This window comes from Eurosta solidaginis, chromosome 5 (assembly GCF_040869045.1).
Source record: "Eurosta solidaginis isolate ZX-2024a chromosome 5, ASM4086904v1, whole genome shotgun sequence".
Classification (NCBI taxonomy): Eukaryota; Metazoa; Arthropoda; class Insecta; order Diptera; family Tephritidae; genus Eurosta; species Eurosta solidaginis.
Window position 1 is genome coordinate 255,928,181 of NC_090323.1, and position 18,061 is coordinate 255,946,241.

General features: G+C 34.3%; 1 protein-coding gene across 7 annotated transcripts in view; it reads left to right on the plus strand.

The window, feature by feature from the left end:
* The window catches only part of LOC137253296 (phosphatase and actin regulator 1-like), a 763,209-nt gene that overhangs the window by 22,601 nt on the left and 722,547 nt on the right, over nt 1-18,061 (plus strand). The window contains exon 1 of one of the 7 annotated variants that reach the window (XM_067789976.1): nt 6,578-6,911. The exons of the other annotated variants lie outside the window; for them this stretch is intronic. Coding sequence (XP_067646077.1) covers nt 6,593-6,911 — 319 coding nt within the window. The 5' untranslated portion in view covers nt 6,578-6,592. Of the gene's footprint in view, nt 1-6,577; nt 6,912-18,061 lie in introns of those variants that run through there. 7 annotated transcript variants of the gene reach the window in all.

The following is an 18,061-nucleotide window of genomic DNA, read 5'->3' on the forward strand; positions in this document are numbered from 1 at the left end:
CACGTTTTGCGTACAAGCTTTTCATCCACAATTTCTTTTTATCATTCTTTTTTCTTTTCTTTTTATTTCATGAAAATGTTGTAATTGTAAGTAAAAAAATCATCATCCGATGACGACATATTCACGTCCGAACGCTACGGTTACTCAATGCAAATGTTGATTGATGGCTTTTTATTTGACAGTCGCGGGCAACCGTCAACCACCCGACACGCACGCATGCAAAAATTTTGTCAATCTCGCTGTTAGTCGCCGGAGCCCTTAATGTAGTACACCGGATAAAGGCCTAGCCAAAATGAAGTTTTTCTTATAGATGCGTTCAACGCAATCTTATACATGTCAGTAATATCGCCACAATCACGCAAGATGATGCGTTTATATATATGTAGAACTTCAGACTAAGCAATTGAAGTTTATTCCGTCTTGCCCATTCGCATATGAAATTTCGCGAAGCTTGCTGACATATTATGTGTCCAATTCACTTGTTAAATTGCTGTAAAAAATATTAGAAAAGTAGCAACGAGTGGAAAAAATAATTTCACTTGCAAAGTGTGAAAGCACCCAAAGCAAATGTTAAATTCTTCTTATGCTTTGTTTTCAACAAAAGTTGGAAGTTGGCTACTTTTTAATGTCAGATGGCGCCAGTGTCACTCAATCTGCCGTTCTCCTTAAAAATACGTGCAATCTACTCATAATGCAAAAGCATGTGTTAAACTCATCTATATGAAAAACTGTTTATGTGACGGGGCTTTTACATAGCTTTTAAACGAGTGCAACCAGAAACACACAACCACACAAAATCGGCAATTAGTGTCACTGCTAGCAACACTGTTTTTATAATACTCAGAGTGCTTTGCACACAGAGTATATTAACTTTGATTGGGTAACGGTTGGTTGTAAAGGTATAAAGGAATCGAGATAGATATAAACTTCCATATATCAAAATCATCAGTATCGAAAAAAATTTGATTGAGCCATGTCCGTCCGTCCGTCCGTCCGTCCGTTAGCACGATAACTTGAGTAAATATTGAGATATCTTCACCAAATTTGGTACACGAGCTTATCTGGACCCAGAATAGATTGAAGTGTTGAAAATGAGCGACATCGGATGATAACCACGCCCACTTTTTATATATATAACACTTTTATATTATAACATTTGAAAACACAAAAAACCTGATTATTTAGTAAATAATACACCTAGAGTATTGAAATTTGACGTGTGGGTTGATATTGAGACTCTTGATAAAAATTTGAAAACAATTTTTAAAATGGGCGTGGCACCGCCCACTTGTGATAAAATCAATTTTACAAATATTATTAATCATAAATCAAAAATCGTTAAACCCATCGTAACAAAATTCGGCAAAGAGGCTACCTTTACTATAAGGAATGCTTTGAAGAAAAATGAACAAAATCGGTTAAGGACCACGCCCACTTTTATATAAAAGATTTTTAAAAGGGTCGTAGACGAAAATAATAATGTATATCTTAGCGAAAAAAAGCTTTATAAAAATAGAGTTTTACTTTGTAAATTGAATTATAACATTAAATTGGAAAACACTAAAATTTTTGAAGATGGGTGTGGCATCGCCCCTTTTATGACTAAGCAATTTTCTATGTTTCGGGATCCATAACTCGAAGAAAAATTAACATGTAATGAAATTGTGTACACACATTTTCCTTATAGAAGGAAATATTTCTGGTAAAAATGGACAGAATCGGTTAAGGACCACGGCAACTTAGATATAAAACAAGTTAAAAAGGGTCGTAGACTAGAATAATAAGCTATAATTTAGCAAAAAATAGATATTTTTGTTAAACGGGCGCGGCCACGTGTTATGTAGAAAAGTAAGTTATCTGAAATGAAATGTGCAATTGAAGCTCACGCTGAGTATATAATGTTCGGTTACACCCGAACTTAGACACCTTTACTTGTTTTTTATATTCTCAATATGCAAAAATGTTAAACAATCCCTGCAAAAATCGCGATTACTCCATGCATGCATGTATGGAGTACTCGCTATGGACCAACCGAGTGCTCCAAAATTAACCACAATTCATACAAAAAATATGGTCCAATTAACATTGCGATGCCCTAGGACTGGATCATATACTCCAGCTCCGCATTACATCAGAGTAATCCATGGAGTACCCACAGACCAATAAACATCGTGCAGTGATTACAATCGTTAAAAACGAGCAATGAGCGGCTAACAATATGTTCGTGTAGAAACATGAGTTGGTCCATTGCTGCATTACAGTGGACTACAATGGTAAGTACTCCAGTGGACCACATCCCTGCAAAAAACGCGAGTACTCCATACATGCATGTATGGAGTACTCGCTATAGACCAACCGAGTGCTCCAAAATTAACCACAATTCATACAAAAAATATGGTCCAATTCACATTGCGATGTCCTAGGACCGGACCATATACTCCAGCTTCGCATTACATCAGAGTAATCCATAGAGTACCCACAGTCCAATAAACATCGTGTAGTGATTACAATCGTTAAAAACGAGCAATGATCGGCTTACAATATGTTCGTGTAGAAACATGAGTTGGTCCATTGCTGCATTACAGTGGAGTATAATGGTAAGTACTCCAGTGGACCACATAATCCAACGATTTTTGCAGGGTACTTACACATATTCCACTTGCCGGCGAGAACATTACGTGGACTGCCGCTAATTAACCAGCTTTTGGTGATTTCATTTAGCCAATTGCTGCATTTTTAGTCTTAACGGTGACGGCGTTGTTGAAATACGAAACGAGCTTTGCCAGTGGGAATCATCTTTTCTTGGATAAAATTTAATTAATTCTAGCAAAAAGATTAAAAACAATTTGCAATTTAGAAGCAGCAAGAATAAAATGCATAATTAAAAAATAGCGAAGTGAATTATTTTCTAAGTGAAGAGAATTTTTGTGATCAATGAAGGTAGCAGCAGCGCTGTTGAGAGCGCTTTTTTAAATATTTTGTACGATTGTTGCATAAATTTAAAGTGTTAGTTAGCGTTTCATTGCGCAAACAAGTTTAAAGTGCAGCAAAGGTGTTTATTAAATATGTAAAAAAAAGTTTTTTTTAATGATGTGTCTGTGTGCGTGTCGTTACTGGCTCAGAATTAGCAAAAGAGAACAAGCTTTTGTTTGAAGTATTTAAATTAATGGTGAAAAAAATGTGATGAAGAATAAATGCGTCAATAGCGCTTGCAATTGAACGAAATATGTGCATTAGGGTGGTTCATATTTTTTAAAACATTCTATTGCATTAAGGGTGTTTGCTTGTGTTTTAATAGGCATGAGAAGAAGTTCGAAGCTTAAAACCTACGCAAATGACTGCACCTTTTTCAGTTTTAGTTCACAAAGTAGAAATTGAAGTTCAGAAAATTTAATATTGAATACCGAAGCTCATACTTTTCAATTGAAATTCAGAAAATTGTAGTTGGAGTTCAGAAATTTCAATTGAAGTTCAAAAAATTACAACTGAATTTCAGCAAAAGAATTTTTAATTGAAGTTCAGAAAATTACAATTGAAGCTCAGAATGCTCATTGAAGTTTAGAAAATTATAGTTGGAGTTCAGAAATTTCAATTGAAAAAATTACAATTGAAGCTCAGAATTTTCAATTGACATTCAGAAAATTATAATTGGAGTTCAGAAATTTCAATTGAAGTGCAGAAAATTACAATTGAAGTCCAAAAAATTACAACTGAAGTTCAAAATTTGCAATTGAAGTTCAGAAAATTACAGTTGTAGATCAGAATTTTTAATTGAAGTTCAGAAAATTACAATTGAAGTTCAGAAAATTTCAATCGAAGCTCAGAAAATTGATTGAAGTTCAGAAAATTACAGTTGTAGCTCAGAATTTTTAATTGATGTTCAGAAAATTACTATTGAAGTTCAGAAAATTACAGTTGCAGTTCAGAAATTTCAAATGAAGAAATTACAATTGAAAAATTGGAAAATTCGGGTTTTGTAACCTTATGATTGTGGAAACCAAGTTTTTCTCAGGGTGTTTAGATTTTTTCGCACCTTTTTACTATTTAGAACTTTGTGCTATTTTGAAAATTTCGTGTTTTTGAAACCTTCTACTTTTATAACTGGGCACTTATTAGAAAACTTCGAGTTGTTGACACTTTTACTTTCTTTAGAACTGGTAACTTTAACATTTTTCTGAAATGAATTTGAATATGTCAGTTTTAGATTTAGAACTAAAAACGAAATACCTGAACTAGCACAAAATTAATATTTTCTGATTCCACTAAACTTTGTTTTTGTAGGCTTAATAGTTATTTGGTCAAGCAAATTATTTTTGACAAAAAATGACTTCTCTACTCTAAAACTCTTTCAATTAAGAAAATATATATCATAACAATAGTTATGACAATCGAGCTCGATTCGAACCAATGATCTTATAAATGAATAGGCGGTGAAGCAATAAAGAAAAATTATTTGGCTTCGATTAATTTAGTGGAGAAGTTATTATTATTACATACAATAAATACTTTCAATTTCAAAGTCCAAAAGTACTAATTAAATTTTATTTTGGACCACCCTTATGCATTACATTTGCATTTGCCCTTAAAACAACTTTGTTGTTACTATTTGACAATTGTTTAAATTACACATTGTAACATTCTTTAGTTAAGTCCCTGCATATGGCAGGCTTGTGCATGCAAGTTGTCTTCAACAAATAACGAAATAGTTCTTTCGCATTTATTCTGAGCCCTGCTTTGCGGCATTTGGCACACATTGATATGAATAGAAGCCATAAAGAAGGTTTGTAAACCGCGTTGGCTGGTGCAGTGAGCGGGTTGAAAGCAAAAAATTATTGATTTTTCAATTTGTGTGTATATGCAGCTTTAATGTTGTTGTTGTTGAGTGTTTAAGGTTAAAACTATGCCGTGACATATTTTTTGAATGACCGCGAGTAATGAAAACAAGTAAGGACGGGACTGTCTTCGGCTGTGCCGAAGACTTCATACCTTTCTTGAATGGGGCTGAACAATAATCTTATCCCGCTCGTAATCTCCAAATAATCGGATGTATAAGATAAGAAATATATAGTGAACAGATGTACATACATACCTAAACTATTTTTAAGATAAATATAAAATTAAAAAAAAAATGGGTAGGTACTTTGTGTGAGGATGCAAAGTTTTAGGTTTTTTGTGGTCTGCATGTACAAACTATGAATACGAATCACGTATTTCAACAATATATGACGTAAACGTAACTACTTGATGAAATTTGTTGAAATTTGAAGCTTCTAGCCGTAAAAAAGGGGCAAAAATTAAAGTTTATTTGGGGTATATAATATATATACCACCGATCTCTATGATTTTTTCAGACAACAATATATGCTATATACGTAAGCATTTGGTGAAATTTGAAGCTTCTAGCTGTTAAAATGGGGCAGTAATTACGAAAAGTTTCTTATCGGAACAATCGGTTGTGGGGGATATATACTATATATACGACCGATCTCACCAATTTTTTCATACAACAATATGTGCAATATACGAAAGTATATGGTGAAGTTTGAAGCTTCAATCTGTTAAATTGAGGAAGATATGACAAAAATCCTCTTTTTCTGAAAAATCGGTTGTATAGAGGATATATGCTATAGTGGTCAGCAAATTTTATCAAGATATCTCAAAAATTGAGGGACTAGTTTGCATACAAACAGACAGACGGGCAGACGGACATGGCTAAATCAACTCAGCTCTTCATCCTGATTATTTCGGTATACTTAATGGTGGGTCTATCTATTTTCCTTTAAGGACTTACAATTTTGGGTTTCGTGACGAAATTAATATACCATTTTATTTTCATGAAAGGTATAAAAATAATATGAGAAAAATATGAATAATAATAATGAAAAGTATTACCAAAACAAAAATTAATTTAAATGTTTTTGTGTGTTCGGTGTCCAGAATTATTGTGAAAATAAAAATAAAAGAAGTCTAACATATCTAAGAGGTTTACTAATTCGATTGTGTTTGTGTATTTAAGTGCGTGTTTATTCAAGTTTTCTAAGGCAAGGCAAGATCTCAAATTTCGTATGTCAAAACATGTTTGCTTAGCCAAAGTGATTTTAAAAGTGTCCGTTTTTGCTATCAATTTTCATGTTGCTTAATAAAAAATCTAGATAATTCACAATAAAAATACACATACATAACCATAACATATTTCTCTAGATAAATAATAATAAAATGCCACTCGCACGTGCGTGAATTTACGTCAAAAGCAGTCAAAAGTATAAAAATAAAATCACCAAAAACCAGCTGAGCTCATCAACATTTTAGTGTTTTTATGTTGTTGTTATTGTTATAGTGAAAGTTAGTGTCTGTGCATTTGAATGACATTTTAGACGTAATTTGGCAACACAACTACACATACATATGTACATGCGCACACATACGTACATTGATGTGTTCATATTCATAAAAATGCCTAGGATGTTCTCCGCCTGTTCTTAGTTACTAAATAACTGCTGACACTTTCCACTCCGGTTTATAGAACTATCAAACGTCTACATCATCATCATCATCATCGCCGTGCCTATCATCATCAACACCATTAAACGAAATGTCGCAACATTATTATGAACAGCTGGAACGTACTTCTACCACCAACAATCGTTTGTTGGTGAAACCTCAATCACGTTTACTTTCGCACGCACAACAACAACAACTACGACCACAGCATCATCGGCATCATCAACGTCCTCCTTACCATCCACATGGCCAACGGCAATATTATTATCACCATAATGGTATGCAATATTCATGTCAACAACAATATGGCATTGGTTATGCTGGTAGTTGGGGTTTTGGTGGTGGTGTTGTTGGTGGGAAAACGACAAAAAACTGCCGGAAACGGAAACTACTGCATTTCTTTAAAAAAGGTAAGCACATGATATACTTTGGTTTTGGAATGTGTATCTATTTTTAACGAGTTCTGACAGTTCAAGAATTTGGTTTTTAAACGCACGGCTGTGTTTTCGCTGTTAATAAAAATATGTTAAGCAAAAAGTTGTACTGAAAATATTTGGAATGAAAATAATGTTCACCTTTATCAGTATTGCCGATTTTCGAACTTAGTTGGTTTTAACCGTTCTGGGAAGTCTGTTTCAAATGATAATATTTGCAAACCAACTGCCTGAATATGCCCCTTCAGAAAGTTCAACTGTCGTATTGGCCAACAATCGTAGCATGCTGTAGGCGGTTACTTTTTACTAGCGAAATCTACTTTTTTATTTCTTGTTAAATTTGTTTATTTTCGGCATTCTGCCATCTACAGTATAACATTATCAAAAACCAATAATCTCAGAGCTTCATGGGCTTCTTTTCGGTAAGAACTCGTCTCGACAAATTATTGCTTTATCACCGGCTTTTTATCGATAATGAATTATAAACAACGAGTTTTCCTGCTTCGGTGGTTTCTTATCGGCTTATTATCGATGGGTTACAGATGTGTCATCGATTTTATATCTGTTTCATAAAAAATCCAAGATCCTTCGTTAACAAATCGATAACATGCCGATTAGAAATCTATCCTTTTCACAAAAAAAAAAATATATATAACTTTTTAACAGCAAAGGGATTACAAATCGACAGAAAGTCAGTAAAAAGTGGACAACGCACCGGTAAGGAATTGGAAGTCTCCGTAAACCATCCGATAACTTTTCGATAACAAACTTTTCACTTTTTGAATTTAAACGATAATTTTTGAAAGTATATCGATAACTTTTTTAAGTTAATCGATAATTTTTCACGTCTAAATCAAATAATTTTTAGTAACAAGCCCATAACTTTTCAATAAAAATCTATAACCTTATAATAAAAAGCGATATATTTAACAAAAAAATGGATAAATTTCGAATAACAATTAGTAGCACTCCAATAAAAAACCGATGAGTTTGCGATAACTTTTTGATAACTTATCGATACTTTTTCATAAATAAATAATTGAAATCTTTTTCAAGGCCGTGTGTTTTTCTGAAAGCTCACTTTACAATGCTTATATTTGAGCAGCTCCGCTTTCGGAAACTGAGATTTAGGAAAAGAATGGTTTAAAATACTTGGACGTTACTTCCCTTTAGCGAAATTCCACCAACTCTATTTTTATCTTTATCTTAAAAAAATCCAGAGTACATTTAAATGCAAATGATATGATGTGCTGCGGTGAAACCTCAGCCTTTGGGAAATGTCAGTAATTTTTCCCTAAAGATTTATTTTTTCAACTTAGCCTACGATTTGTTTGAAATAAGGCAAATTTCCCTATATATGTAAAATGTTACATCAGTACCGTGACAGATTGTCTGTTGAAAAGGAGGTAAATTGCCCTCCGTTCTCGAGGCGGTTTTCAACCTTTTGTCCATCCTACCCTGTAACTCGACGAAAGGACTCGCCGATACGACCGTCTGTCACGTTTTATCTCCTGTATTTCTCCAGTATATGCTAGGAGTTTCCACTCAGGGCCGCTTTCCGTAACTGGACGTGAAATCGCCCTTTACCGATCACGTGGTTGTTTATACTAAGCAGTCGCGCGAGCGTTGAAGCATGCACTCATGAGAAATGCGCGCACAACTTGGCAGTTCAATAAGTCACACCGGTTGCTTTTTCAATGAACTAACTGGCGTCAATTGGAAACACCAAGGAAACCTTATTAATTTTCCATATGGTCCTTCATGCTGAGTGGGGCCCGTAGGCGGGCTCTAATAAGATTACCTTCTTGACCGGTGCATCATCTTTAAATCTTCTATGGTCGAAAAATCTTTCGATGTACTTTGCTCTCGAACACTCCCAGAGCCGCCTTCAACACCTCATGCCGGGTACGATAAGTGACTTGCAGGGCATGATTTTCGTTTGTCAAAAGAAGACTTTTCAATTACCTTTTTTGTCTAATTTAAGCTTAACTAAAAAATATCCATGCTATTCAGTATATATACAGCTGAGAGCAAAAAAATGGCAGTGGAAACTTCTTCCAAATTTCGTTGATGAAATTTTTCATTTTTATTTGCTTTATTTGATGAAAAACTTTTGGGACTTGTAACTAAAAATATGGAAACAAATTCAAAAACGTTTTCAAAAAATGGTAAACAATTTTTCGAAGATTTTGATTTGATTATATTTTATTCTGGTAGTCAATTTTTTTGAGTAGGTAGCCCAATCAATTTTAGTATAACAAAGTAAAAGTTATAGGTCTCTCGAAGTTCCGAGTGGTATTTCAAATTTTGTTTCCATATAAAAAAGTACTTTTTACATTTTCTATAGTCATGGTGCTTTTGAATAGAAATTTATAAGTGTGACAAAATTGTGGAAATTGAATTTTTAGTTAAAAAAACAACAACATATTTGTACGCCGCGTTTTGTAAACTTTTTGTGTGCATAAAATACAACTTTTGGCGCTAAATGCAGGTTCAGATCGGAAAGAAATTAATTGCGTTAGCGGACCATTCTCTGAGTGTTGAATATTTGGTCTAGAAAACTTAGAATGTTTTCCATTGTTTACTACGCTTCTTCAACTGAGAGAAAAACATTCTTCGGAAAAAAAATTATCAAAAATCAATACGAATTTTGAGCTTTGTATTTTGTCGGTCTAAAGTTTATAGGGCTACAAAACTGCCTACCTAAAACTATTCAGAAAACACCAAAAAAGAAAGTTGGAAGTTTTCTTAAATTTTTCTTAATTTTTCGTGTATTTTGGAAAACGTTTTTGAGATTATTCTGCTTACTTTCAGAAACAAAAATTTTTTTTTTTAAGCGCGAAAATGAAAAAAAGAGAGTTTCACCGACAGGGTGGATAAATGATGTATATTGGAACGATTTTCCGTCATCCCTTGTCAAATTTGGTTTTGAGACAAACCGATTTCGGCGTTGTGCCATCATCAGTGTCGATTTTCGTTCTGATCTGTTGTTGTCGTTTTTCCTGTATTTATAGTTCGTAGGTATATGAGCAGGTATTGTCAAATTGATGCTTGTGTATATTTAGTTATGTGTATGTGCTGTGTGTTCATTCAGAACCGAGGGTGGTTTACTAATCGATTTGTGTGGCTGACTGGGGTAGGTAGAAATCTGTGATTTTAGTCGTTTGACCTTCTTTGTCGGTTTTTTGTTTTGGTGTGTTAATTGTTTTGTGTTTATTTGTTGTTGTGTGTTTGTCTGTTGTACCTGTGTGATTAAGTTGTTTCCTGTAAACAAGTTTTAAAGGCTCGAATATTGTGTCAGAAATTGTGTTTATCTGTTCGTTTATTATTCTACCGTCGAAAAAGAGAGTTTCACCGATGAAATTTGATAAAAATCGCGACAGCTATTTTTCTGTTCGTTGCTATATATATACTGTCTGCTACACTGAAAGAAATGGTGCTAGTAAAATCAACAAATCGGTTCTGTTGTTCTTGACTTAACGGAGATTCGGTGAAACTGATCGAATTATGGTTAATTCGACCGAGTTCTTTGTCAAGCGAACAAATTAGTTTAGTCATTTCAACAGAAGAGAAATTGCCGCTCTTAAGTTAACAAAATTCTGTAAAATTGACAGATTCCTAATAAATCTAACTGATTTTTTTGTTAACACAACTGATCCCACTGGTCATTTCAACAGTCAATACATGAGCAAATTTCAAAGAGAATTTTACGCTCACTGCGCTGTTTACTTTGTAATTATGTGTGCTGTGTACTATATGTATGCACATATTTACGTATGTATATGGCGGCCACCGTGGTGTGATGGTAGCGTGCTAGACTACCACACCGAAGACCCTGGGTTCACATCCCGGGCAAAGCAACATAACAATTTTAGAAATAAGGTTTTTCAATTAGAAGAAAATTTTCCTAAGCGGGGTCGCCCCCCGGCCTGTTCGGCAAGCACTCCGAGTGTATTTTTGCCATGAAAAGATCTCAGGGAAAACTCATCTGCCTTGCAAATGCCGCAACATAGGTACTTTCGTACTAAGCTGTCGCAACTACTTTTTTGTTCATTTGACTACTAAAATGGTCAATTACGAATCAACGATTTGCGCAGTTGATTCAGCATCTTGTTGCGATGAATAAAAATTTACACAAATTTCGGTTGAATTGACCCGTATTTCGGTTGATTTTGCCAGTCTTTTTCTTTCAGTTTAGTTTTAGAAAATTACCCATTATAAATTACTCAATGAAAATGCATTTCCTTGTGCAGACAAAAACATTTTTTATAAATTGCTATTTCTTGTTTAAATCAATCAATCAAAACCTGAAAAACCAATATTTTGTTTACAGTTTACTAAACAGCCCATCAAGCAAATCAATAAAGTTTAATCAAACTGAAAATTTTATGAAAAATATGCATGCACCTTTGAACTACATTATATTCTATTTCAATTGAAAATATCAAATAAAGAGTAAAATAGAAAATACAGAAAATAAAAAGTGGTTTCTGCTTCAAAGAATATCAATATCATCGAGTAAATATATTGTGATTATTCATGCAATATATTTTAATAGCAATATTTTATGCAAACTCAACCCAAATTGTAGACATATTAACGAGAATTTACAATATTGTTACTATAATACAATATATAAATAGATATGTTAGAGAGGGTCAAATTGTATGGATGGATTTTTTTTTTCACCAAGAGTATAGCAAAAACGTAATCTACAGATGATTCTAAGAAAAATTGCTGAAAACGCCATAGCTCTAGGTCCGATTTCGAGTCCCCCACTTTTGTAAAATAGATATTTTGCCTAATGAATGTAGGGTTTGGCCAAAAAATCTTCATAGCATCTGATAGAATTAGAGGAAAACAAGTAAGGAAGGCTAAGTTCGGGTCTAACCGAACATTACATACTCAGTTGAGTGCTATGGAGACAAAATAAGGGAAAATCACCATGTAGGAAAATGAACCTCGGGTAACCCTGGAATGTGTTTGTATGACATGCGTATCAAATGGCAGGTATTAAAGAGTATTTTAAGAGGGAGTGGGCCATAGTTCTATAGGTGGACACCTTTTCGAGATATCGCCATAAAGGTGGACCAGGGCTGATTCTAGAATTTGTTTGTACGATATGGGTATCAAATGAAAGGTGGGAATGAGTATTTTAAAACGGAGGGGGGCTTAGTTCTATAGGTGGACGCCTTTTCGGGATATCGTTATAAAGGTGGACCAGGGGTGACTCTAGAATTAGTTTGTACGATATGGGTACCAAATAAATGATGTTAATGAGTATTTTAAAAGGGACTGGGCCTTAGTTCTATGGGTGGACGCCTTTTCGAGATATTTCCATAAAGGTGGACCAAGGGTGACTCTAGAATTAATTTGTACGATATGGGTATCAAATGAAAGGTGTCAATGAGTATTTTAAAAGTGGGTTGGGCCTTAGTTCTATGGGTGGACACCTTTTCGAGATATCGCCATAAAGGTGGACCAGGGATGACTCTAGAATTTGTTTGTACAATATGGGTATCAAATGAAAGGTGTTAATGAGTATTTTAAAACGGAGTGGGCCTTAGTTCTATAGGTGGACGCCTTTTCGAGATATCGCCATAAAGGTGGACCAGGGGTGACTTTAGAATTTTTTTACGATATGGGTATCAAATGAAAGGTGTTAACGAGTATTGTAAAAGGGGGTGGGCCTTAATTCTATAGGTGGACACCTTTTCGGGATATCGTTATAAAGGTCGACCAGGGTTGACTCTAGAATGCGTTTGTACATTATGGGTGTCAAATTAGAGGTATTAATAAGAATTTTAAAAGGGAGTGGTGGTAGTTGTATATGTGAAGGCGTTTTCGAGATATCGACCAAAATGTGGAACAGGGTGACCCAGAACATCATCTGTCGGGTACCGCGAATTTATTTATATATGTAATACCACGAACAGTATTCCTGCCATGATTCCAAGGGATTTTGAATTCGCCCTGCAGAACTTTTTCATTTTCTTTTACTTAATATGGTAGGTGTCACACCTATTTTACAAAGTTTTTTTCTAAAGTTATATTTTGCGTCAATAAACCAATCCAATTACCATGTTTCAACCCTTTTTTCGCATTTGGTGTAGAATTATGGCACTTTTTTCATTTTTCGTAATTCTCGATATCGAAAAAGTGGGCGTGGTCATAGTCAGATTTCGGCCATTTTTTATACCAATAGAAAATGAGTTCGGATAATTATGTGAACTGAGTTTAGTAAAGATATATCGATTTTTGCTCAAGTTATCGTGTTAGCGGCCGAGCCAAAGGACAGACGGTCGACTGTGTTTAAAAACTGGGCGTGGCTTCAACCGATTTCGCCCTTTTTCACAGAAAACAGTTATCGTCCTAGAATCTAAGCCGCTACCAAATTTCACAAGGATTGGTAAATTTTTGTTCGACTTATGGCATTAAATGTATCCTAGACAAATCAAATGAAAAAGGGCGGAGCCACGCCCATTTTGAAATTTTGTTTTATTTTTGTATTTTGTTGCACCATATCATTACTGGAGTTGAATGTTGACATAATTTACTTATATACTATAAAGATATTAAATTTTTTGTAAAAATTTCACTTAAAAAAAAATTTTTTTTAAAATTGGGCGTGGTCGTTCTCCGATTTTGCTAATTTTTATTAAGCATACATATAGTAATAGGAGTAACGTTCCTGCCAAATTTCATCAAGATATCTTCAACGACTGCCAAATTACAGCTTGCAAAACTTCTAAATTACCGTCTTTTAAAAGTGGGCGGTGCCACGCCCATTGTCCAAAATTTTACTTATTTTCTATTCTGCGTCATAAGTTCAACGCACCTACCAAGTTTCATCGCTGTATCCCTCTTTGGAAATGAATTATCTCAATTTTTCCCTTTTTCGATATTTTCGATATCGAAAAAGTGGGCGTGGTTATAGTCCGATATCGTTCATTTTAAATAGCGATCTGAGATGAGCGCCCAGGAATCTACATACCAAATTTTGTGAAGATATCTCAAAATTTACTCAAGTTATCGTGTTAACGGACAGACGGACGGACGGACATGGCTTAATCAAATTTTTTTTCGATACTGATGATTTTGATATATGGAAGTCTATATCTATCTCGATTCCTTTATACCTGTACAACCAACCGTTATCCAATCAAAGTTAATATACTCTGTGAGCTCTGCTCAACTGAGTATAAATATCATATTGGGCTTACTTAAAAGGTATTTTACGTACATTTCAGAATCTGTATTAATATCTATAGTGTTTTTGAATTTTAGTAGAGATACCAGGCTTGAATTATGAAAAATTAGCCTAAAATGAACTTTTAACTATTATATTGTGACGAATATTATTTATTATTGAGACTCACATCACTAGTCTGATGCTAAGTAAATGAAGCCACAACAACAACAAAACAGGCAGTTACTTGTATCTACATAAACGAATCAATCATTACGGCTACATGTACGTACACGTAGCGGAGAGAGTTGCACAAACACCAGCATATATCTTACCTGAGATACTCCCGAAAGTATGCAATCATTTGTGCAAGTATATGTAATACACGCGCATATGAGAAGCTGTAAACGTAGTTATAGTTGGTAATTTTATAGCTGATAACTAAATAGTAAATTCTAGAAATAGAAGCGCCTAGAAATATGTGAACGAGGAAACCAAACAGTATAAAAGGCGGCAACAGTTGAGGCACGACAATCAGTCTGATTTAAGCAAGCTATCAGTTGCGAAGTATAAGTGTTAATTGTGAAGTACTTTAATAAAGGCAATTTTGCATTATTGAATAGTGGAGTTATTTATTCAACAGTTTAGTGATTCGAACGTTAATAGAAGGTTGCAAATAAGAGGAATTTCAGTAAGTTCGTTACAATATTATAATTTTTAACTTATTTAATATGGAAACTGTTTTTTTATAACTAAAATAAGTTCAGAATATTTCCAACAATATTCATTCAGATAGTGTTTCTTTTTTCAAATTCGTTTTAGTAGAAAAAATTAAAAAAAAAACATATATTTTCAAGTAATAAGCAAGAAAATACAATTTTTATAATTTTAATGTAATTTGTTTAAAAAATTATTATTTTACTTAGAATTTAACATTTTAACGTATTTTTCAAAATCAAACTAATGTTATGTTATTATTTTTTAAAATCTTTTTTTGCTCTCCATTCGTGGTTGTTTTTCACGACTTTCTGCTGTAACAGGTGTTATACCTTCACGTTTTTTTTCTATAACACGTTTGGAGACAGATTTTAACAACTGTACGTATCTTTCTGTTACTTGTGTAAATTATTGAAATACGTTTTTAACTTTGATATTTCAATTTTATATCCCTGACACAGGTCAGTGCCGGTTAGATGAGCAACTATGACTAACATACAACTTCTCGGTGACTGCACCTGAATGTCTGTCTCTACTTCCCTAATCGCGACGCTGTTGCCCGTGATAATGCTGACTTGGCATTTGCCGTTTGCTGGTATGCTCAGCTTTCGTTATTAGAATCGAGTTTCGCATTGTCGTGGGAATGATAGCAGCTTGGTGTTCACTTGCTGTTTCAGCGTCTGGCTTACTTTGTCCTGTTGTTATGATACGCTGTTGTTGTTGTTGTTTGCACAGTTACTGTTGGGTTGCTGTTTGCATAATTACTGTTGGGTGCTAACTTATATGCATTGGAATATTAAGATCATCTAGTGTTGGCTCATCATAATCTAAGAATTGTACCAAGTGATCGTATGGAATACTTCTTGTGAATGCTGGTTGCGATAGTAAATTATCGTCACTCGGATCAATAATATCAGTATAAGCATAATCAGAAGCAATAAAATTGATATATTTTTTGTAAACTGTGAGTTTAGTTGGATAAAGTATTTTTTCTCGATAGTATACAATTTTTTTGATAGCTCTATCACGTATGACTTTTCTATCATCAAATAACATTGTTAATAAAATGTTTTCTGGATGAGCGTAATATGAATTATTTTGGATTACACCATCTACAAAATTAAGTAAATTTCGTGGTAGGTATCGTGTCCAACGCATAAACTTTAAGTACACTGCCGTATACCACAATAGAGGTGGACGGTTGGCGCGAGGGTGCTCAAATGGCGGACGAGGCGATACATGTGTACACAGATGGTTCAAAAGTAGTGGAAGGAGTAGCGTCTGCGGTATGCTGTGCTGATTCGGAAATAAATAGATCCTACAGGCTGCTGGATTACTGTAGCGTTTTCCAAGCGGAAATAATAGCCGTAACCAAAGCAGTAGAAACCCTGGAAGAAAATTGCCCAAGCTGCAATCGTGTTAGCTTTTATCTTGACAGCCAAGCGGCAATTAAGGCAATAATCTTGCATACTACAGCATCTAAATGCATGTTAGAGTGTAAGCAGTCCCCGGAGAGAATCGAGACAGGGAGAAGCATACATCTATATTGGGTCCCAGGGCATATGGGAATAGATGGGAATGAAAAAGCGGATGAATTAGCTAAAAAGGGCGCATTCCTTGAAGCTTGCTCCGTAGACGTCCCAATTAGACTGGGCGAAATTAAGCGAAGGCGAGAGGTGCACATGATCGACCAAGCAGGAAAGGAGTGGGTTCAAGCGCGGGGCTGTAAAGTGTCGAAGATTATGTGTAGGTCTTACAACCTTAGACTAACAAAGTTGCTTCTATCATTAAAAAGAGAGGACTGTAGACTCATGACGGGTATTCTGACTGGACACTGCCTTCTGGCATCACATGCCTTTAAATAAGGCTTGGCCAGTGATAGCAGATGTAGGAAGTGCGGGCTGGAGGAGGAAACGATCGAGCACGTTCTGTGCTCGTGCCCTGCACTTGCCAGGCTAAGACTCCAGCTATTAGGTGTGATACAGCTGTCAGATCTAGAAGCAGCAAGTGGCTTAAGTCCTAGGAAGCTTCTAATATTTGCCAAGAGGACGGAGTTATTTTATAACATAGGTCCTGGTTTTTGTTAAGGTTTTGGTCGTTAAAACAACTTCTGGTAACACTACGGTCTCAATCAGTCTATGTGAGGTCCTCATGGACCGGCCAGTTCAACCTAACCTAACCTAACACTGCCGTATAAAACAGAATTATAGTAGTTTACATTGAAATACATCGGCACATAAATTCTTATAATATAAACTGCTAGAGTTTTCAAATTTTCCGATGGTGTATTAGTTGTTGTATTAGACGTGGTGAAGGTGGTATGGCTGTTACAGCAGAAAGTCGAATGGAAAGCAAAAAAGATTTTAAAAAATAATAACATAACATATTTTGAAAAATACGTTGAAATGGTTAATTCTAAGTAAAAAAATAATTTTTTAAATAAATTACATTAAAATTATAAAAATTGTGTTTTTTTTTGCTTATTACTTGAAAATATAAGTTTTTTTTTGAAAATTTTTTTCTACTAAAACGAATTGGCAGATGAAAAACTGCCTGAATGAAAGTTGTTGGAAATGTTCTGATCTTATTTTAGCTGTAAAGAAAAAAAATTGTCCATTAGAAATTTTTTAAAAATGATAATATAATAATTAAAAGTTCATTTTAGGCTCATTTCTCATAAGCCTGATATCTGATATCTCTACTAAAATTCAAAAACACTATAGGTATTAATACAGATTCTCAAATGTACGTAAAATACCTTTAAAGTAAGCCCGATATGATATTTTTCCTATAATTCTATCAGAAGCTATGAACATTTTTTGGCCAAACCCTACATTAATATGGCAAAATATATATTTTGCAAAAGTGGGGACTCGAAATCGGACTTAGAGCTATGGTGTCTTCAGTAATTTTTCTTAGAATCATCTGTAGATTATGTTTTTGCTATACTCCTGATGGAAAAAAATTGACCCGCTCTAATGTATGTATTTATATTACTTGAAAATTTTCTAATGGACTTCATCGCTGAAACTTTCAAAAGAATTGACAGTGCATAAATATTAAGAAGTAAATATAATGCAAAAGCATAACTGAAGAGAAGTAAATCATTATCTTTCCTATTTTATCTTCTTTATGAAACACATGCATATACCTTAAAATAGTTACTCATTTTGTGTGCGTGGGACTTTATCTTTAGCAAATTAAATAAAATACTCATGCA